We start from the raw sequence: 23,155 nt of genomic DNA, 5'->3' as shown, positions 1-23,155 counted from the left end.
GTGGATGTATATGTGTGTCTGGGAGAGGTAAGGCTGCGGAGTTTTGAGTGATGAGGTATTAGGGTTAGAGTTAGGGTTAGGGTTAGGGCTAGGGCTTGGGTTAGGGTTATGGCTAGGGTTAGGGCTAGGGTTAGTGTTAGGCTTAGGGATAGGGATAGGGCGAGGGTTAGAGTTAGGGGTGGGGCTAGGGCTAGGGTTAGGTTGAGAGTATGTGGGCGGTGGGCAAATCAGCCCCCTTGTGCTTTTTTATCTCCTCACTTGAGCTTCAGTTTCACACAACCCTGCCACTTTGATCTGGCCCACGCCTTCATTAACCAGGTCCAACACTTGCCTTTCTTGGATCTTGCCCCTCCTGACAAAGGTAATCGGGTTTGGGGAGCAGTAGGCAGGTAGTGCAGGAGTCCCCTGAGATCATCTCCCTCCTAAACAGAAATACTGTTTTGGATACTATTGGGGGAGATGTCTCATCAGGGGAAGGCAGCAGCAGCCGAGTTCATGGCACCATGGGTGGCTCTGCGGCACAGGAGGGAAGGAAAAGGAGTGGGATAGGGGATTCGATTGTAAGGGGAATAGATAGGCATTTCTGCGGCCGCAAACAAGACTCCAGGAGGGTATGTTGCCTCCATGGTGCAAGGGTCAAGGATGTCTCTGAGTGGCTGCAGGACATTCTGGAGTGGGAGGGTGAACAGCCAGTGGTCGTGGTGCACATAGGTACCAAAGATATAGGTAAAAAACAGGATGAGGTCCTACAAGGTGAATTTGGGGAGTTAGCAGATAAACTAAAAAGTAGGACCACAAAGGTAATAATCTCTGGATTACTACCAGTGCCGTATGCTAGTCAGAGTAGAAATAGGAAGATATATCAGATGAATATGTGGCTTGAAAAATGGTGCAAAGGGGAAGGATTCAAATTTCTGGGGCATTGGAACCAGTTCTGGAGGAGGTGGGACCGGTACAAACAGGACGGTCTGCACCTGGGCTGGACTGGAAACAATGTCCTAGAGGGAGTGTTTGCTACTGTTGTTCAGGAGGATTTAAACTAATGTGGCAGGGGGATGGGAACAAGTGCAGAGAGACAGAGAGGTATAAAATGAGGGTAGAAGCCAAAAGTAGTAAGGTGAAAAGTAAAAGTGGCAGGCAGGCAAATCCAGGGCAAAAATCAAAAAGGGCCACTTTTCAACATAATTGTATAAGGGCTAAGAGTGTTGTAAAAGGCTTTGTGTGTCAATGCAAGGAGCATTCGTAACAAGGTGGATGAATTGAATGTGCAGATAATTATTAATGAATATGATATAGTTGGGATCAGAGAGACATGGCTCCAGGGTGACCAAGGATGGGAGCTCAACATTCAGGGATATTCAATATTCAGGAGGGATAGACATGAAAGAAAAGGAGGTGGGGTAGCATTGCTGGTTAGAGAGGAGATTAACGCAATAGAAAGGAAGGACATTAGCCGGGAGGATGTGGAATCGATATGGGTAGAGCTGCATAATACTAAGGGGCAGAAAACGCTGGTGGAAGTTGTGTACAGGCCACCTAATAGTAGTAGTGAGGTTGGGGATGGTATTAAACAGGAAATTAGAAATGTGTGCAATAAAGGAACAGCAGTTATAATGGGTGACTTCAATCTACATATAGATTGGGTGAACCAAATTGGTAAGGGTGCTGAGGAAGAGGATTTCTTGGAATGTATGCGGGATGGTTTTCTGAACCAACATGTCGAGGAACCAACTAGGGAGCAGGCCATTCTGGACTGGGTATTGAGCAATGAGGAAGGGTTAGTTAACAATCTTGTCGTGTGAGGCCCCTTGGGTAAGACTGACCATAATATGGTGGAATTCTTCATTAAGATGGAGAGTGACATAGTTAATTCAGAAACAAAGGTTCTGAACTTAAAGAAGGGTAACTTTGAAGGTATGAGACGTGAATTAGCTAAGATAGACTGGTAAAGGATACTTAAAGGGTTGACAGTGGATATGCAATGGCAAGCATTTAAAGATCGCATGGATGAACTGCAACAATTGTTCATCCCAGTCTGTAAAAGAATAAACCAGGGAAGGTAGTGCACCCGTGGCTGACAAGGGATATTAGGGATAGTATCAATTCCAAAGAAGAAACATACAAATTAGCCAGAAAAAGTGGCTCACCTGAGGACTGGGAGAAACTCAGAGTTCAGCAGAGGAGGACAAAGGGCTTAATTAGGAAAGGGAAAAAAGATTATGAGAGAAAACTGGCAGGGAACATAAAAACTGACTGTAAAAGCTTTTATAGATATGTGAAAAGAAAAAGATTGGTTAAGACAAATGTAGGTCCCTTACAGACAGAAACCGGTGAATTGATTATGGGGAACAAGGACATGGCAGACCAATTGAATAACTACTTTGGTTCTGTCTTCACTAAGGAGGACATAAATAATCTTCCGGAAATAGTAGGGGACAGAGGGTCTAGTGAGATGGAGGAACTGAGGGAAATACATGTTAGTAGGGAAGTGGTGTTAGGTAAATTGAAGGGATTAAAGGCAGATAAATCCCCAGGGCCAGATGGTCTGCATCCCAGAGTGCTTAAGGAAGTAGCCCAAGAAATAGTGGATGCATTAGTGATAATTTTTCAAAACTCTTTAGATTCTAGATTAGTTCCTGAGGATTGGAGGGTGGCTAATGTAACCCCGCTTTTTAAAAAAGGAGGGAGAGAGAAACCCGGGAATTATAGAACGGTTAGCCTGACATTGGTGATGGGGAAAATGCTAGAGTCAGTTATCAAAGATGTGATAACAGCACATTTGGAAAGTGGTGAAATCATTGGACAAAGTCAGCATGGATTTGTGGACGGAAAATCATATCTGACGAATCTCATAGAATTTTTTGAGGATGTAACTAGTAGAGTGGATAGGGAAGAACCAGTGGATGTGGTATATTTGGATTTTCAAAAGGCTTTTGACAAGGTCCCACACAGGAGATTAGTGTGGCAAACTTAAAGCACACGGTATTGGGGGTATGATATTGATGTGGATAGAGAACTGGTTGGCAGACAGGAAGCAAAGAGTGGGAATAAGCGGGACCTTTTCAGAATGGCAGGCAGTGACTAGTGGGGTACCGCAAGGCTCAGTGCTGGGACCCCAGTTGTTTACAATATATATTAATGACTTAGGCGAGGGAATTAAATGCAGCATCTCCAAGTTTGCGGATGACACGAAGCTGGGCGGCAGTGTTAGCTGTGAGGAGGGTGCTAAGAGGATGCAGGGTGACTTGGATAGGTTAGGTGATTGGGCAAATTCATGGCAGATGCAATTTAATGTGGATAAATGTGAAGTTATCCACTTTGGTGGCAAAAATAGGAAAACAGACTATTATCTGAATGGTGGCCGATTAGGAAAAGGGGAGGTGCAACGAGACCTGGGTGTCATTATACACCAGTCATTGAAAGTGGACATGCAGGTACAGCAGGCGGTGAAAAAGGCGAATGGTATGCTGGCATTTATAGCGAGAGGATTCGAGTACAGGAGCAGGGAGGTACTACTGCAGTTGTACAAGGCCTTGGTGGGACCACACCTGGAGTATTATGTGCAGTTTTGGTCCCCTAATCTGAGGAAAGACATTCTTGCCATAGAGGGAGTACAAAGAAGGTTCACCAGATTGATTCCTGGGATGGCAGGACTTTCATATGAAGAAAGACTGGATGAACTGGGCTTGTACTCGTTGGAATTTAGAAGATTGAGGGGGGATCTGATTGAAACGTATAAGATCCTAAAGGGATTGGACAGGCTAGATGCAGGAAGATTGTTCCCGATGTTGGGGAAGTCCAGAACGAGGGGTCACAGCTTGAGGATAGAGGGGAAGCCTTTTAAGACCGAGATTAGGAAAAACTTCTTCACACAGAGAGTGGTGAATCTGTGGAATTCTCTGCCACAGGAAACAGTTGAGGCCAGTTCATTGGCTATACTTAAGAGGGAGTTAGATATGGCCCTTGTGGCTACGGGGGTCAGGGGGTATGGAGGGAAGGCTGGGGTGGTGTTCTGAGTTGGATGATCAGCCATGATCATAATAAATGGCGGTGCAGGCTCGAAGGGCCGAATGGCCTACTCCTGCACCTATTTTCTATGTTTCTATGTTTCTATGAGGAAAAACTTCTTCACACAGAGAGTGGTGAATCTGTGGAATTCTCTGCCACAGGAAACAGTTGAGGCCAGTTCATTGGCTATATTTAAGAGGGAGTTAGATATGGCCCTTGTGGTTAAAGGGATCGGGGGTATGGAGAGAAAGCAGATACAGGGTTCTGAGTTGGATGATCAGCCATGATCATACTGAATGGCGGTGCAGGCTCGAAGGGCCGAATGGCCTACTCCTGCACCTACTTTCTATGTTTCTATGTCCACATAGGCAACATTCACTGCCTTGCCTTCATCAACTTTCCTGGTAACTTCCTTGAAAAACTATAAGATTGGTTAGACATGACGTACCATCCACAAAGCCGTGTTGATTATCCCTAATCAGTCCCTGTCTATCCAAAACTTGCATATCTGGTCCCTTAGAATACCTTCCAATAACTTAACCCCTACTGATGCCAGGCTCACCAGCCTCTAATTTCCTGGCTTGTTCTTCGAGCCTTTCTTCAACAATGGAACAACATTAGGTTTACTCCAATCATCTGGCACCTCACTCGTTGCTAAGGATGGTTTAAGTGCCTCTGCTCGGGTCCCTGCAATTTCTGCACTATTCTCCTAAATGCAAACTTATCAGTCTTTACCTTCTGTGTTCATATCTAGTCATGAGTGTACAATACAAACAGTGAGAGGTCTCAGCACCACTCCTCACGGCACACCAGTCTTCATAGATTTCTAGTCACAAAAACAACTCTCCACCATCACCGCTGCCTCCTATTACCAAACCAAGTTTGGATCCAGTTTGCCAACTTGCCTTGAATCCCATGGGATCTAACCCTATGGCTCTCGCTTCTTTTTAAAATACACTCTATATATCATCCTAAAGGTCTTCTCCTTTTCAGTACCTGGTGGTGTTCTATGATTCCATTTCTTTCTTTATCCAGCCCTTGATATCATCCAGACTATCCTGGCTTGCTGTCGTTTCCTTTCGCCCTAATGAAATACCGTAGCCCTGAGCTCGTACTATTTCCCAATTAAGTGCTTCCCATTCACATCGTGGTCACTCTCCAGAATGCTCTCCCACAATAACGCTACATTTTCGAAGGTTAGGTCCAATACCGATCTTTCTTTTGTCTACATACTGGCTCCCAAATCTCTCCTGTATGCATCTCAAAAATTCCACCTCCTTTGAGCCTTTCACACTCTGGTGATGGTAGTTAATCTCACCTGTACCCCTGCACCTCTCTTTGTGAATGATCTCCCTCAATGCTTCTGTTTCTCCTGACCCCAAAAACAAAGTGATTGACACTTCTTTGTTCCTAAGTTCTACCCTTGCACCTTATCTGAAGAGCTTTGCCACCATGATGGACCCAGTCTGTGTTGCAGTGCCACTTCTCCTCTACAACCCTCCTGCGTTGCCTGGGGATTCCACACCCCGGCATGTTGAACCACCAGTCCTGTCTCACTCACTGCAACAATATTTCATTCTCCTGTCCTGCTACCTCTAATACTGTCCCCGGCACTGCACTGAACCGTAAACACTTTAAACCACTCTTTGTACTGCTGTTTACATTGTAAATACACGCAGGTATTTATGTATTTACGAACATTTTATTCCTTATCCATACTTTAACCTCTAACTTCGTTTTTTATAAAATTCTTCATTATTGATAGTTGTTGAATGTTGTTTCTGTTACAAGTCGCACCCTGACCAACACACCATGGCAAATCCATAATATATGTAAATATATATGGTGGATAAAGTTGATCCTTGATATTTCATCCTCTTGTATTAAATAAATACAGTATCTATTTGCATCCCTCCCATGTGCCTGATCACACCCAGACAAGCTCTCTCTGTAGGAACAACTTAGTTTCCCGTCAGTATCTACCCTGTTCGGTGTGACCTTGCTAAGCTAATTTAAACCCTCTCCAGCTGCATGAACAAACTTTGCCGCAAGGGCTTGGGGATCCTCCTCTCCACTCCAGATGTAATCTGTCCAGTTCCCTGTGATCCAGAAGCCTAAAGCCCTCTCTCCTACACCTCACATTCCTGTCACCTCTCCTCTTGCTCCTATAGTCAGTAACGTTTGCACTGTAACTGATCCAGACATTAGATCCTTAAAGATTGTCTTCTCTAGCTCTCGATATTCCTGTGGCAGGATCTCCTGTCTTTCTTTTACAACCTACAGTACTGTGTGAAAGCCTTAGGCACGTATATTTGGCTAGGGTACCTGAGATTTTTGCACAGTACTGTATTTGACAATGTGGAGCAGAGAGCGAGTCTGCAAACCTGACCAGAGCAAAGGATGTTGGAAATGGCAAGGGTGGAGCCACAGGAGGGGTGTGGGACAGGTGGCATAGAAGGAGTGCCAGGGGCATTGGGTGTGGTGAGGGTGCAGACACATCGAACTCTGAGACACCAGGCAAGGTTATTTGATTCCAAACAATTGGTTTATTGATCATTACACATCGTCTCTCTGGTGTTTCCGCTCCCTCCCCTCTCCCTTCCTCTTTTCCCAACCATAATTCCCCTCTCCTTGCCCCCTTCCCACTCTCACTCCACAATAGAGACCCATATCAGAATCAGGTTTATCATCACTCACATATTTCATGAAATTTGTTTTTTTTGTGGCAGAAGTACGGTGCACTGCATAAAGTTATTACAGTACTGTGCAAACATCTCTGCCATCCTATCTACATACATATATATATACACACACACTTAAGACTTTTACACAGTACTGTATGTTGTTAGTACCATGACCTCTGCTGTTCACCCTCCAGAATGTTATCAGATGTCTCTGACCCTGACACCATGGAGGCAACACACCACCGAGAGTCCCACTTGCAGCCAGAGAAACATCTGTTATCACTGAGTTGATTTCAACTGGGATAATTATGAGGTGATACATTCTAGACAGTCAGACCAGGCTAGGACTTGTACAGTGAATGGCAGGGCAGTGATGAGTATTGTGGAACAGTTTCACTGAAACTGGCCACAAAAGTAGAAAGGCTGGTGAAGAAGGCATTCAACATCATCTGGTCTTCATCTGCCAGGGCAGTGAGTTTAGGAGCAGGGATGTTATGTTGCCGTTATACAAGTTGTTGTTGAGGCTGAACTTGGAAGTTTATAAAATCATGAGGGGTATGGATAAGGTGGGTAGTCTTTGGTCTTTTCCCCAGGGTTGGGGAGTCCACAACTGGAGGGCACAGATTCAAGAGAGGAGAGATTTAAGAGACCTGAGAGGTAACTTCCTTTCTCAGATGTTAGTGAGTACTTTGAATGAGCTGCCAGAGGAAATGGTCAAGGTGGATACAACTGCAACATTTAGGTATGTCCACGAAGGGAAAGGGCTTGGAGTGTTCTGGGTCCAATGTGGGCCACTGGGACTACTAGCAGGGAGGATGCAGTGGTTGGCATAGACCTGTTGGGCCAGAGGGCAGGCTTCTATGCTGTATTACTCTGAATACTCTAACTTTAGAACTCTCTTGGTCTTTCTCTTCCCCTCCTGTGGAACAGGGACGCTATAGTGTCACAAATTTGACTATTACTGCCTTCCCCAAGGGGCCATTCTCTGTACCCCATCGCAAAAGTGTCTTTTCATCTGCTCAGAGGGGTGGGAGCCACAGTGGACACATGCATTATCTGCAGTTCCTGACCTGCTTGGTGATCACCCATCTCCATTCTGGGCAGTGATCACCGCACCCCGTGTACTCAGTTCGAACTCAGCAACTCCTGAGTCTGTCAGGAGCAGCAGCCGGACACACAATATCGCCCTGACAGAGCAGGAGGAAGAAACTGCAGGGCAGAGATTCCTGTCATGGATGACCTTCGGTAACTAGTTTCAGAAAGGGCTAATTCCTCAGAGCACAACCAACAACTATCTGAAGACAGAAGCATTTCTGCAGATGCTGGAAATCCAGAGTAACACACACAAAATGCTGGAGGAACTCAGCAGGCCAGGCAGTATTTATGGAGGGAAATAAGCAATCAACATTTCTAACCTACTGTAAGATCAATTTAACCTTTCCTTCCCACAGAACCCATTTATTTTTCTTACATCTATGTGCCTACCTAAAAAGTCTCTTAAATGCCGCTATGTATCTGCCTCTACCACCATTCCATGCACCCATGCTGTGTTTAAAAAAACTACCTCTGACATACCACTATACTCTAATCACTGTAAAATCATGCCTTTTGTCATCTTTTACATCTCTCAACCTCCTTTGCACCATAGAGAAAAGCCCTAGCTCTCTCAGTGCTCTCGTAGGACATGCTGTCTAATCCAGGCAGCACCCTGATATATTTTCTACATCCTTCCCTCAGTGAGGTGACCAGAATTGAACACGATATTCCAAGTGTGGTCTAAGCAGAGTTTTATAGAGCTGCAACATTACCTCATGGCTGTTGAACTCGGTACCCTAACTAATGAAGGCCAACACACTATACAACGCTCTATTAATTTGCACAGCAACTTTGTGTGAACTAAGGATGTGGACTGTTAGATCCCACTGTTTTTCCACGCTGCTAAGAACCCTACCATTAACCCCGTATCTGCCTTAAAGTACAACCTTCCAAATTGTATAACTTCATACTTTTCCAGATTGAACTCTCATCCCAGCTCGTCATCCTGTCAATGCCCCATTGTAGCCTCTGATACTCTTCGATGCTATCCATAACACCACTAACCTTCGTGTCATCTGCAAACCTACTAATCCACCGGTCCACTTCCTCATCCCAGTCATCTATAAAAATCACAAAGAGCAGTGGTCCCAGAACAGATCCCTGAGGAACACCACTGGTCACCAAACTCCAGGCAGAATACATTCCATCTCCAACCACCTTTTGGCTTCTGCAGGTAAGCCAATCTGTGTCCACAGAGCCAAGTTTCCCCGGATCCCGTGCCTCCTGACTTTCTGAATGAACCTACCCTGAGGAATCTCATCAAACTCCTTACTAAAATCCATATACACTGGTCTACCTTCATCATTATGTTTGTCACTTCCTCAAAGAATTCAGTTGCATGTGATAGCCATTCTGACTATCCCTAATCAGCCTTTGTTCACCAAATGTTCGTAAATCTTGCCTTTAAGAATCCTCTCCAATAGTTTGTCCACCACTGATGTAAGACTCACTAATCTGTAATTCCTATGATTATCCCTACTACCTTCTTGAACAAAGGAATACCAGTTGCCATTCTCCAGTCTTCTGCTCCTACTGCTGTGGTCAGTGAGGATGCAAAGATCATCACCAAAGGTGCAGCAATCTCTTCCCTCGTGTCCCATAGTTCCTAGAGTTTTCCCATCCTGCCCCAGGGACTTATCTATCCTGATGTACAGTATTTAAAAAGTTCTGACACATCTTTTTTTCTTAATGTTTGACATGTTGTGGCATATCAGTCTGTCTTACGCTGCCCTCACAAACATCAAGGGCCCTCTCACTGGTGAATACTGAACCAAGGTTTTCATTAAGGACCAGCCCTACCTCCTCCGACTCCAAACAATTCCTCTTATCCTTGATTGGTTCTTCCCTCGCTCTAGTCGTCCTCCTGTTAACATGTACATGTAGAGCACCTTAGGGTTTTCCTTAATTCTACTTGCCAAGACCTTCTCACGCTTCCTTCTAGCTCTCCTAAGTCCATTCTTCAGCTCCTTCATGGCTACTTTGTAACTCTCTGGAGTCTGGTCTGATCCTTGCTTCCTAAACCCTAGGTAAGCTTCTTTCTTCCTCTTGACTAGATGTTCCACATCTTTTGTCAACCATGGTTTCTTCACCCTACCATCCTTTCCCTGCTTCAGTGGGACAAACCTGACAAGAACCCCCAGCAAGTGCTCCCTAAAGGTCTCCCAGTTTCTCATATCTTGCATGAGCAGCACTCTACTGACCCAAGCTCCATCTCACTACTCTAACTAGACACTAATGGATAAAGAAAGAGAGACTTGATAGAAACCTCACCCTAGCCTCCTCTCTCTTGCCCAGGTCTCTTGAGCCAGAGCCTCAGTTCCCCAGTCTAACTCTGTCCCACTCCAACAATAGCTGCTCCGCTTAAACCTCAGTTCCCCAGTCTAACTCTGTCCCACTCCAACAATAGCTGCTCCACTTAAACCCAACTTCTTTTTATTGGCCCTTGCCAAATGCCTAGTAACCCACTCAATCTCCAGCTCTGCAGAAAGTCGCACAGGTCCTGCTCGCTTTTTAGGTCAGCAGCTTTTCTCTCCATGAGTAACTGTTCCTGCGATCTCAAGCTTTGCAGTGCTGGGTGATTAGGTCACAGGGGGTTCATTACATCTGAACTGAAGATCGGACAAGAGGGTGACAGTCTGATCACCACAGGCGACTAGCTAGTCCGCTTGTTATGTACCTGACATTAACAGTACTGTTCAGGAACGGGCACTTTGACCCATGATCTTGTGCTGGACTAATTGAATTAACAACCTTACCCATTCTGGCTGCATATGGTCCATATCCCCCCATTTTCTGCCTACCCATGTGTCTGTCTCAGAGCCTCTTGAACACTGCTATAGTATCTGCCTTCACCACCATCCCTGGTAGCACATTTCAGGGACCCATCACTGTGTGTGTGTGTGTGTGTGTGTGTGTATTAAAAAAAAACAAAAGTGGCCTGCACATCCCCTATGAACTTAGACCCTCTACGTCCTGTCCACGGCCTCCATATCCTTCCTATAACAGGGCATCCAGAACTGAATTCAGTACTCCAGATGCAGCCAAACCAGAGCTTTATAAAGCTGCAGCATAACTTCCAGGTCCTTGAACTAATAAGGAGAAGCATGTCAAATGCCTTTCTTACCACGCTATCAAAATTGTGCGGCCATTTTCATGGAGCTGTGACTGGACCTGAACATCCCTCTGGTCATCAACACTGCCATTAACCGTGTACTGTCCCTCTACATTTGAAATAGCTGGTGACTGAGTAACTTTTTGTTTGCTAGTGTTTATTATATCGTTCTTTCATTCCTCAGCGGAGAATGTGGCCAAATCATGGAGTGTGAGCCGGGAAGCCCAGGACAGGTTCGCTCTGCAGTCTCAGGAGAGAACTGAGACAGCACAGAAGTCTGGATTTTTTGTGAAAGAAATTGTCCCCATCTCTGTGCCATCCAGAAAAGGTACTGACTCAGTTCATTGTGCAGTAGCTTCGATCTCCATCAATGATCAACAGCCGTCTGTGGGTTCAGAGATTTAAAATGCATTTATTATCGGAGAATGTATAAATTATACAACCTTGAGATTTGTTTGCTTAACAAGCAGTCGCAAAGCAAGGAACCTGAAGGAATTCAATTTTAAAAAAAGACCAACCTCCCTTCCCCGTGCCCACAGAAACAGGAAAAAAAACAAATCACGCAAATAGAAGTGATCAACAACAACAGCATTGCAAACCAAATTGAGTCCTTAGATCCAAATCCCTGGAGCAGCCCGGAGTAGGCCCAAATCCTCGGTGTTCGGTTCATCATATTAGCGGGATTCAGAGAGGGGCCTAAACTGCAGCAGAGATGCCCTCCATCTCCACGTAATTCCCCACCTGTCCAAACTGCTCAGGGACCTGTCAGTCTTGCAGGCTTATTGGCTGGGCCTGATGTTCGGGTGGCTGGAACTTTGCTAGCTCTGACACACTTCAGGCAGCAGGAATTTTTGCTGTGCTTTATCCTGCCTCGGTGTGCAAGGATGTGGCTCAGTGCTCAGAGTTACAGCCACTGTTTGCAGATTATCTGTCCAGACCGCGCAGGTACACAGTAAGTGCAGATGCACATAGAGCTCCATACAGACATTATGTTGAGTGCAGTAACCCTCTGAACACTGATCTTTACTGCGGAAAATACTATTCCCGTCAGACTGTTAATCAAACCTTAAGTGTTACTTCATTTGAATGAAAACCCCAACTGTAATCTTAATGCAACAGCCCTTTGTGTTTTAAACATCTTAACTACATTTATAAAGATTTTATAGAAGTATCTTTTCTGCAGGGTTGAAACATCTAATACCAGGGCGCATGCATTAAGGTGAGAGGGGTTAAGTTTAATTTAATGTGATTCATAAATTAAATTAATAAGTTAATAAAAGATTATTTATGTAGTTATAAAATCAAAACCACACTTCAGCCTCTATTAAACCAAACATGTGTAGGAGATCTTTTGTTGATAATGAGATTTTTTCCCCTCTGGTTCTTGACCTAAAGCTCAGTTTTCCATCCGTCTTTCATCTATTTCTACGAGCTGTGTTCAGACTTGTTAACGGGTTGTTCCTCATAGCATAAGTGAAGTAAACATGATCTGTACAAACCCGGTTTTACGTCAGAGATTCTGCCACAGATATATACTGCTTGCTTTTGTCCCGGTTACTTGCTGTGGGTTTGCGGTACTGTCCTTACTCTGTCTTTAGGCACGATCGAGGTGGTGGATGATGAGTTCCCCCGTCATGGGAGTAGCTACGAAGCCATGTCAGCTCTGAAGCCATGCTTCTTAAGAGATGGGACTGGCAGTGTCACTGCTGGTAATGCCTCAGGTGAGTGAGCAAGTTCCCTACCCACCGTCTCCAATACAGTGTCTGCCCCCCCCCCCAAAGAAACTGAACTGATTTTATTGGCTCCTGTTCCTACATTCCAGGAATAAACGATGGGGCTGCAGCTGTGATTCTGATGAAGAAATCAAAGGCCCTTGAGAAAAGTCTGACACCTTTGGCACGCATCGTATCCTGGGCCCAGGCAGGTTTGGATCCTGCAGTTATGGGCACAGGCCCTATCCCAGCCATAAGGAAAGCGGTAAGACAAGTTTTCATAAAGCTGGAGATTGGTTTAGTATGGGAAGGTGACACTGAGGTAAAAGATCACTCCTGATTATGTGGAGTGGAGGAACAGACGGGAAGAGGCAAATAGCCTTCTGCTTCTGCCGCAGGAAAGGTGCCAGTCAGCTGGAAAGAGTGCAGGAGATTTACAAAGATGTTAGAACATGTAACAGGCCCCTCTCATCTCCAATATTGTGCCAAGATAAATTAGTTAATAATCATGTGCACAACTAAACCGATTATTTCCACCTACACAATATCCATATTCTGTTGCTGCAAATTCACGTCTCGATAGCCACTATTGTAATTATCTTCGCCACCATTCTAGGCACCCACCATTCTCTCAAAAACATGTGTTGTGATGGAAATGGGACAGGTTCCTTGGGTCTCAAGGCAAGGATTCTGGACATGCATTTTTAACAATAAGGAGTTTAATTACAAGGGGAGAAGAGCTTGGGGACAACACAAGCGGCTACAGTATTCACAAAAACGCGCTTAGAATAGACGAGTGTGGGAAAAGTCGGTCGGCAGTACAATACATGGGAAAACAGTGTGGGGACAGAGTACAAGTACATATACAAGCAAGGGAAAAGTAACTATGATACCTGCCCCCCTTGACTATGGGCAGACGTGGCTCTCTGCTACAGGGACAACAATAAATGCTCCTAAAACCCTATTCAATGCACAGCTCACCATGTGTCTCCAGTGCTGTTCTGCAATCTTCAGCCTGGAATTAAGCAGGGTGGTCCCTCGAGGATGGCAAAAAAGAGACCGAGCCAAGCACATGTAGCACCCTTTATAGGTCGGGGGCTGGAGGGTCCAGCCCAGGTGATTCACCGGGGGTGGGGGGGGGCGCGTAACGGCTTGGTGCTAGACGGGTTAATCCAGTTAAGGTAGCCAGTGGTTAAGTGTACATTGATGAGTTGGGAGGGGTGAAATGTTGACTGGCATGTGGTGTGTCTTCCGACTAGGTAGAGGGCAGTGCTGAGCCGTGACAGGCACCGCTCTCTGGCTACAGCATGCCCCACATATCTTGTTTGAATTTAACCCCTCTCACCTTAATGCATTCCCTCTGGTATTAGACATTCAAACCCTGCAGAAAAGATACTGGCTCTTCGCCACTCAATCTGACAAACCTCTATCAGATCTTCCCTCAACCTCCATCGCTCGAGAGAGAACAGCCCAAGTTTGCCCAGCCTCTCATTTTAGTACATGCCCGCTAACCTAGGCTGCATCCTGGTAAACCACTTCTGCACCCTCCCCAATAAAAGGGACGGCCAGAACTGTATGTAAAACTCCAGATGCAGCCTAACTAGAGTTTTGTGAGATTGCAACATAACTTCCCAACCCTTGAGCACATTTCCTTGTGCATGCCATAGGCCATTTTTACCACCCTTATCAGCCTGTGTAACTTCTTTCAGGTTGCTATGAACTTGGACCCCAAGATTCCTCTACTCATCCACACTGTTAAGGGTCCTGATATTAACAAAGTACTGTCCCTTTATTGTTTTCCCAAGGTGTAACATTTCCCACTTGGCTGGGTTAAGCTCCATTTCTCTGCCCATATCTTCTTTTGATCTCTATCTCACTGTAACATTCGCCCATCTTCTACTCTATCCACAACACCACTAATCTTCGTATCCTCTACAAATTTACATTTTTATCCAGGTCATTTGTATATATCATAGACAGCAGAGGTCCCAATGTGGATCCCTGCAGAATACCAATATTCACAGACACCTAGCCAGCACAAGTCCCATCGGCCATTACCTCTGGACAAGCCAATTCTGAATGCAAACAGCCAATTCACCATGGTCTCATTCATCTGTAATTTCTGGATGATTCTACATGAGGGAGCTTGTCAAATACCTTACTAAAATTTGCATAGACAATCTCTACAGTTCTACCTTCATCAATCATCTTCACCATCTTCCCTAAAAGCTCAATCAAGTTAATAAGATCCAACTTGCCCTGCACTAAGCCATGCTGACTATCCCTAATTAGCCCCATGGTTTTCCAATTGCTCATAAATCCTAAATCCTCTTCAGCAATTTCCCAACCACTGATTCAAGCCTCGTCAGTCTATATCTTCTAGGATTATCCATGTTTCCTTCCTTGAATGATGAAATAACATCAGCTACTTACCAGTCCTTTGGGACCTCGTCTGTGGCTAGAGAGCATACAAAGGCCCAAGGAATCTCATCACTTGTGTCTCATTTTTCTCATTTACTGTATCTGGGATATACCCCATCAGGCATTGAGGAATTATGCATCTTAATGTTCTTCAAGAGACCCAATCCTACCCCCTCCTTTATCTCAACACACCCTATCATATTCCACAATGATCTCCCTGCCTTCCACGTCCTTTGCCGTGACGTAAAATAATCATTTAGGACCCCACCACATTCTCCAGCTCCAGGCACATGTTCCCTTCTTTATCCTTGCTCTTGATATGTATACAATGCCTTGGAATTCTCTTCAATCCTTGTTGTCAAGGACTATTCGTGGCCCCTCCTAGCTCTCCTAATTTCCTTCTAGAGTTATTCTCTGGCTGCTTTATTGTACTTCAAGAGTGCTGTTTGAACTTACTTCCTATACCTTACTGACATCTCCTTTTTCCTCTTGACTAAATTCATCAGTTCGCTTGACATCCAAGGATCTTTTACTTTGCCATCCTTGTCCTTCCTATCTGATTGGAACATACCTGTCCTGTTCTCTATGCAGTTGTTCTTTAATTACCCTCCACATGTCGGGTGTGCACTTGCCCAAAAACAGATGTTCCCAATGAACTCTCCCTAGGTCCTGCCTAGTAGTCTCATAATTCTCCCTGTTCCAGTTTAATTCTCTCCTGCGGGGTCGATACTTATCCTTATGTATAGCTGTTTTAAAATTTATGGAGATGTGATCTCTGTTTCCTAAATATTCTCCTACTGAAATTCATTCATTTGGCCAGACGCACTTCCCATTATCAGGTCCAGCATGACCCCTCCCCTCGTTTGACTGTCTGCATATTGATTGAAGGAACCATCAGGGATGCTCCTAAAGAATTCTACCCCATCTAAGCATCTTGCACTAGGGAAGTCCCAGTGTAATTTAGGGAAGTTGAAGTTACCCATGACAACAACCCTGTTTTTTTTACACAATTCCCTACTCTACCTCCAAATCTGTTCCTCAATGTCCCAGTTGCTATTTGATGGGGGTGGGGGGAGTCTGTAGTATGATCCTATACTTTTCTTATTTTTGAGTTGACCCACATACTCAATGGATGAGCACTCTGTTATGACCCCACTGATTGTCTCTGTGATGTTGTTCTTAATAAACTCTCCACACACCTCTCCCCACCCCATCCTTTTACCTCCTCTTTCTTTTTGAAAGAATTGAAACTCTGGAACATCAAGCACCCATTCCTGTCTCTCTCAGCCAAGCTTTTCTTATTCAAGATTGTTTAATGTCATTTCCAGTACAAAAGTGTAATTGTTACTCCGGATCTGATGCAGCACAAAAAAACACAATAAGATAAAGAACCTCATCTGGGCCAGGTGCTTTCCATGGGTTCACCCTCCTGAAGAAGGCTCTCATGTCGACCTCAGAGACTGAAATCGCAGGGTTATCGGGGGACTGTGGAAGTTCGTGAAGGTTCCTCCATGTTTTGACGGTCAAAGCAAGCATAGACAGCTTTGAGTTCATCTGGAAGCAAAGCCCTGTTGCTTGTAAGAGGTAATAGCATTCACGCTCTGCCGCAGCTGTCGAGCATCCTTCAGTGGTTCAAATTTCGAATGGCATTGTCACTTTGCCCATGAGATGGCTTTCTGGACATCGTACCCAGATCACATTAAGATATCCAGATATCTTACTTGCCAAACCTGAGTGCCTGTGATCTGGCCCTTAGTAGATTGCACATCTCCTGGTTCAGCTAGGGCTTCTGGTTGGGGAAGACTGAATAATTTTGTGGGGACACACTCATTTACAACTGCTTTTATAAAGTCCATGACCACAATGGTGCATTTGTTCAACTCCTCTGACAAGTCCACCAACTTGAAGCAATACCATAGTCACTCCTCACCTCCCATGACCACCTCTTTTTTGTCCTCATTCTGGAGCCTTGCTCTTTAGTCTCTGCCTGTATGCAGGTAGGCGAAGGACTGCCAAGTGATCAGATTTCCCAAAATGTGGTCTAGGCATGGAATGGTAGGCATTCCTTATCATAGTATTGTGGTGGTCTAGTATGTTGGGACCTCTGGTGTTACAGGTTATCTGCTGATGGTAATTGGACAGAGATTCTTCAGATAAGCCTGGTTGAAGTCCCTGACTAGATTTGAAATGCTTCGGGGTGCTTCTTGTTTGGTGATGGCAGCATGCAGTATCTCAAGTACCTGATTAGTATGCTGATGGTGGTATGTAAACAGCGATCAGGATCACGGAGGAGAACCTTCTTGGTGAGTAGAATGGTCGGCACTTGATCATTAGGTGTTCTAAGTTGGGGAACACGAGTTCAACAAAACCGCCACCTCGGAGCATCATAGGAAGTTTATCATGAAACACACACCCCCACCTTTTGTCTTTTACAAATTAGCGATTCAGTCCATCCTGTGTATCGAGAAGCCTCCGAGTCTAGTCGGCGAATCTGGCATGCTCAGAGTAAGCCACGTCTCAGTAAAACACAGAGCACAACAATTTCTCATTTCCCTCCGATACCGCAATTTTGCCCTCAGTTACTCTATCTTGTTCTCCAGCGACTGCACAGTTGCTATCAAGATACTGGGCAGAGAGAGGAGGGGTCTCATTCCACTGTGTTTCAGCCTAGCTTGGAGTCCCCCCACCACAATCCTGCCTCACCTTTGTCCCTTTAAAGGTGCTGTACCTGCTTGCTTGAGAGTTTAGCCACCGAGTCGTCCAGAAGATTGTGTAAATTGTAGATCATTAAGTTGATTTTAAAGTGCATTGCTTAAAGGGGAATCACATGCTGTAGACTTCAGTGAGAATAATTCAAAAGAAACTTTGGAAGCAGCCTGGATATTGCCATGGTTCACTGGCTCTATCTTTCATAGGCACATTAATGTGTATTGTTCAGCTCTCTTCAGCCTCCTCAGAAAGTAGAGGCATTCGTGATTTGTGGGACGAGTTCTGGGACTGTTCTGAGTGGTGCAAGTTCTCCTGAAGCCGGTAAACATCTCCTTAGTGGTGTTGCCATTCAGGAAGAGGTTTATTTGCTTGGCACCAGGCATTGGGCTCTTCTCCTCTCTGTAGATTGTCCCATCAGTGTTGGTGATGAGCCCCACCACTGTCAAGTCATTGGTGAACCTGACAATGGGATAGCTTGGTTGTTTGGCTGTGCGGTCATGTGAGAGCAGAGCATACAGCAATGGGCTCAGCACACAGTCCTGGGGGGCACCGTTTTGTGAAAGATGGGGAGGGAGGAGCATCTATCTGAGGTCTGTGGGTTAGGAAGTCCAACACCCAGTTACAGGGGTGTGTTTAGACTGAGGAGTAGGAGTTTGCTCACCAGGGTCTGTGGGACAATAGTGTTGAATGCTGAACTGAAACCCAGAAGCAGCATCCTGACACACGAGTCCTTGTTTTCTGAGTGTGTCAAGGCCAGGTGCATGATAGAAGCTACGGCATCTGTTGTAGAGCGGTTCTGTCAGTGAGCTTATTGGTGAGTGTCCAGTGTGGCAGGAATGGAGTATTTGATGTGTGCCATTACCAGCTGTTCAAAGCACTTCATGACGATTGGAGTCAGTGTCACTGGGCAGTAGTCATTTAGTTCTGAATCTGTAAGAGTTCTTTGATACAGGGATGATGGTGGCTGATTTGAAGCCTGTGGGGACAGCAGCCTGGATGAATGAAGTGTCGAAGACATCAGTGAGCTGGTTGCACACTCCCCGAGTACTTGGCCTGGGATGTTGTCTGGCCCCCAGCTTTAAGTGGGGGGGGGTAGCTTTCGTGGCTGGCATTGTGTTGCATGCCTCATTTGTTTAGAGCATCAGGGAGGAAGTCATCACTGGTACAATCAACCACAACGTCATAATACCATGTACTGAACTATGCTCCAAGTTCATCACATTTAACCAAAATATTCCATAGGACCTTAAGACATTGGGGGCAGAATTAGGCCATTCAGCCCATGAAATCTTCTCTGCCATTCCACCATAACTGATTTATTATCCCTCTCAACCTCATTCCCTTGCCTACTCCCTGTAACCTTTGACATACTAATTAATTTAACCTCTGCCTTAAGTATACCCACAGCCATCTGTGGCAATGAATTCCACAGATCCACCACCCTCTGTTCTGAGGCTGTGCCCTCTGGTTCGAGACTCTCGCATTATAGGAAACACCCTCTTCACATCCACTCTATCGAAGCCATTCAGTATCCAATATGTTTCAATGAGATTCCCCCCCCATTCTAAACTCCAGTGAGTACAGGCCCAGAGCCTTCAAATGCTCCCCATATGTTAACCCTTCCATTCCCAGTATCATTCTGTGAACCTCCTCTGGACCCTCTCTAAGGCCTGCACATCCTTTCTTAGATAAAGGGTCCAAAACTGCTCACAGTACTACAAATGCAGTCTGACCAATATCGTATAAAACCTCAGCATCACATCCTTGCTTTTGTATTCTAGTTCTCTGGAAATGAATGCTAACTTTGCATTTGCCTTCCTCACCACCGACTCAACCTGCAAGTTAACCTTCAGGGAATCATGTACGAGGACTCCCAAGTCCCTTTGCAGCTTTATCTTTTGAATTTTCTTTCCATTTATATAATACTCCACATCTTTATTCCTTCTACCAAAGTAAATGATCATTCATTTCTGTAGCCTATATTCCATCTGCCATTTCTTTTCTCTTTCTGCTTCCTTCTGCAGACAGCCTGCTTCCTCAATACTACTTGCCCCTCCACCTATCTTCGTATTGTCCTCAAACTTGGCCACAAAGCAAACAATTCCTTAATTAAATAATTGACAAATAATGCCAAAGGAAGCTGTCCCAACAGCAACCCCTGCAGCACACCACTAGTCACTGGCAGCCAACCAGAAAAGGCCTGGTTTGCTCCCAGTCTTTTCCTTCTGCCAGTCAGCCAGTGTTCTATCCATGCTAGTTTCATTTCCGTAATACCGTGGCTCTTGTTAAGCAGCCTAACATGTGGCACCTTGTCAAAGGCCTTCTGAAAATCCAAATAATATCCACTGACTCTCCTTTGTCTATTGTGCCTGTTATTTCTTCAAAGAATTCCAACAGGTTTGTCAGGCAAGATTTCCCCTTCAGAGAATCATGCTGATTTTGGCCCATTTTATCATTTGCCTCCAAGTGCCCCGAAACCTCATCCTTAATAAAGGACTCCAAAAATCTTCTCAACACTGAAGTCAGGCTAGGTGGCCTACAATTTCTTTCTGCCTTCCTTCCTTTTTAAAGAGTGGAGTGACATTTTCAATTTTCCAGTCCTCTGCAACCATTCCAGAATCTAGTGATTCTTCAAAGATCATTACTAATGCCTCCACAATCTCTTCAGCTACTTCTTTCAGAACCCAGGGGTATACACCATCTGGTCCAGGTGACTTACCTACTGCCAAGACTTTAGTTTCCCAAGCACCTTCTCCTTAGTAATAGTCACGACACCCACTTTTGCCCCCGACATGCTCAAATTTGTGACATACTGCTGGCGTCTTCCACAGTGACGCAAAATATTAAGTTCATCTGTCATTTCTTAGTCTCCCATTACTGCGTCTCCAACGTCATTTTCCAGTGGTCCGATATCCACTCTCTCATCTCATTTACTCTGTATCTAGCTGAAAGAAACTCTTTGTACCCTCTTCTATATTACTGGCTAGCTTACCTTCATCTTTTTTCTCTTTATGACTTTTTTTAGTTGTCCTGCTGGTTTTTAAAAGCTTCCCAATCTACTTTCTACTATTTTTTACTCTATTATAAGCCCTTTCTTTTCCTTTTATGCTATCTTTGACTTCCTCTGTCAGCCACGATTGCCGCATCGTTCCTTTGGGATGTATCTTTGCTGCGCCCTCCGAAATGCTCCCAGAAACTCCAGCCATTGCTGTTCTGCCGTTGTCCGTGCTGGTGTCTCCTTCCAATTAATTTTTGTCAAACTCTCTCTCATGCCTCTGTAGTTGTGTTTACTCCACTGTAAAACTGATACTTCTGATTTTAGCTTCTCGTCCTCAAACTGAAGGGTAGATTCTAACATATTATGACCACTGCCTCCTAAGGCTTCCTTTACCTTAAATCTGTAATCAAATTTGGGTCATTTCATAATGCCCATTCCAGAATTGCCATTTTCCTAGTGGGCTCAACCACTAGCTGCTCTGAAAAGTCATCTTGTAGGTATTCTACAAATTCCCTCTCATAGAATCCACCACCAGCCTGATTTTCCCCACCTACCTGCATGTTGAAATCCATGATGAGATTTACCTTTTTACATGCCTTTTCTATCTCACATTGTTATTTGTAGCCCACATCCTGGCTACTGTTCGGAGGCCCGTATATAACTCCATCTAGGTCTTTTATAACTATCCTCAAGGATTCTACATCTTCCGATCTATGCCACTCCTTCCAAGGGATTTGATTTTGTTTTTTACCAACAGAGCCACCCATCCCCTCTGTCTACCTGCCTGTCTTTTCGATACTAAGTGCATCATTGAATGTTTAGCTCCCAACTCAGATCTTCTTTCAGGCACCACTCAGTGATGCCCACAACATCATACCTACCAATCTGTAACTGTGCTACAAGATGATCTACCTTATTCCGCATGCTGCGTGCATTCAAGTAAAACACCTTCAGTCCTGTACTCATCACCCTGTTTGATTTGGCCCCCTGTTGCATTTTCACTCATCCCACTGAGAGAAATTTTGCCTTATCATCTGCCCGTCGTTCCTCGCAGTCTCGCTACACACTGCATCTATCTGTATACCAACTGCCCCATCACACTGGTTCCCATTCCCCTGTCCAAATTAGCTTAATCCCCCTCCCCACAACAGCTTACATGTACGACCCTCACTGGAAGTTGCAGGCCGCTTTCCAGACATGATATGTGAAAAGAAAATGGAATAAATTGGTGAGGGAGCAAGAATGTTTAGACATGCAGGGAGGCAGAGTGTGAACTAATAGGTCGCTGGCTGATTGAATGTTTACTGTAGTGATGGCCACCCTTGAAGTTTTGAGTGTTGTTTAGCATGAAATTTTGTCATTTTTAAAAATTTCAATAAAGAATTGAATAACTGTGTTGTAACGAATCGGCACTGTGTGGGGTAGCATTTTGCAGGGTCTGACTGTACCCTGCAGGTCCTTTTTCAGCGTTTTACCCAACTCCCTGTATTTTCTCTTCAGGACTTCCTCACTTTTCCTGCTTCTGTCATTTGTACCAGTATGTTTCATGACTTCCGGCTGTTCACCCGCCCCCCTCGAGAATGCTGTGGATACAATCCAAGATGCTCCTGACCCTCACACCTGGGAGGCAGTATACTGTACTGTCTGGATGTCCCTTTCGCATCCACAGAATCTGCTGTCTTGCTCCTCAGATTATGGAATCCCCTATCACCACTGCACTCCTCTTTCCCCACCTTCCTTTCTGAGCCACAGAGACAGACTCAGTACCAAGGAACAGGTGGGTCATTCCCCCCACCCCTCCGCAACAATATCCACAGCAATATACTTATTACTGAGGGGAATGGTCACAGGGGTACTCTGCATTGGTTGCTGTTCATTTTTCCTCTCCTGACAGTCACCCAGGTACCTGCCTCTTGTAACTTAGGAGTGACTATCTCCTGTAGCTCCTGTCCATCACCACCTCATTTTCCCACATGAGCCGAATGTCATCGAGCTGCAGCTTTCGTTCCTTAATACATTCTCTGAGGAGCTGCAGATGTAGTTATTAGAGAGACTGGAGACCTCCCAAGGTTCCCAGATCTCACACAAGGAGCGTATCACTAACCCTGCACCCGTTCTCAGTGCACCAGCTGTATATGAACAGAAAAAAAACTCCTAGCATTAAAATACATACTGCACTTCAATTCATCTGTTCCTTTGTGTCTTCTACCTTACTCCTGCCTGTTCTTACTACACATGATGTCTGCCTCCCTCTCAATCCTACTTTCTTACCTGGTCCTCTGAGACTATCGGCCCTACCAAGTGAATTTAAACCCTCCTGGCCAGGATATCAGTTCCCCTTCAGTTCAGGTGCAACCCGTCCCTTTTGTAAAGGTCACCCTTGCCTCAGACGAGGTTTCAGTGATCCAAGAACCTG

At 45.0% G+C, this 23,155-nt stretch overlaps 1 protein-coding gene across 1 annotated transcript in view; it reads left to right on the top strand.

The window, feature by feature from the left end:
- Window positions 1-23,155, top strand: part of acat2 (acetyl-CoA acetyltransferase 2) — a 52,966-nt gene that overhangs the window by 18,499 nt on the left and 11,312 nt on the right. The window contains exons 5-7 of the mRNA XM_072265947.1: window positions 11,084-11,227; window positions 12,498-12,620; window positions 12,722-12,876. Coding sequence (XP_072122048.1) covers window positions 11,084-11,227; window positions 12,498-12,620; window positions 12,722-12,876 — 422 coding nt within the window. The remainder of the gene's footprint in view (window positions 1-11,083; window positions 11,228-12,497; window positions 12,621-12,721; window positions 12,877-23,155) is intronic.

The sequence above is a fragment of the Mobula birostris genome, chromosome 8 (genome assembly GCF_030028105.1).
Source record: "Mobula birostris isolate sMobBir1 chromosome 8, sMobBir1.hap1, whole genome shotgun sequence".
NCBI lineage: Eukaryota > Metazoa > Chordata > Chondrichthyes > Myliobatiformes > Myliobatidae > Mobula > Mobula birostris.
This window is presented reverse-complemented; position numbering and strand designations above follow the sequence as displayed.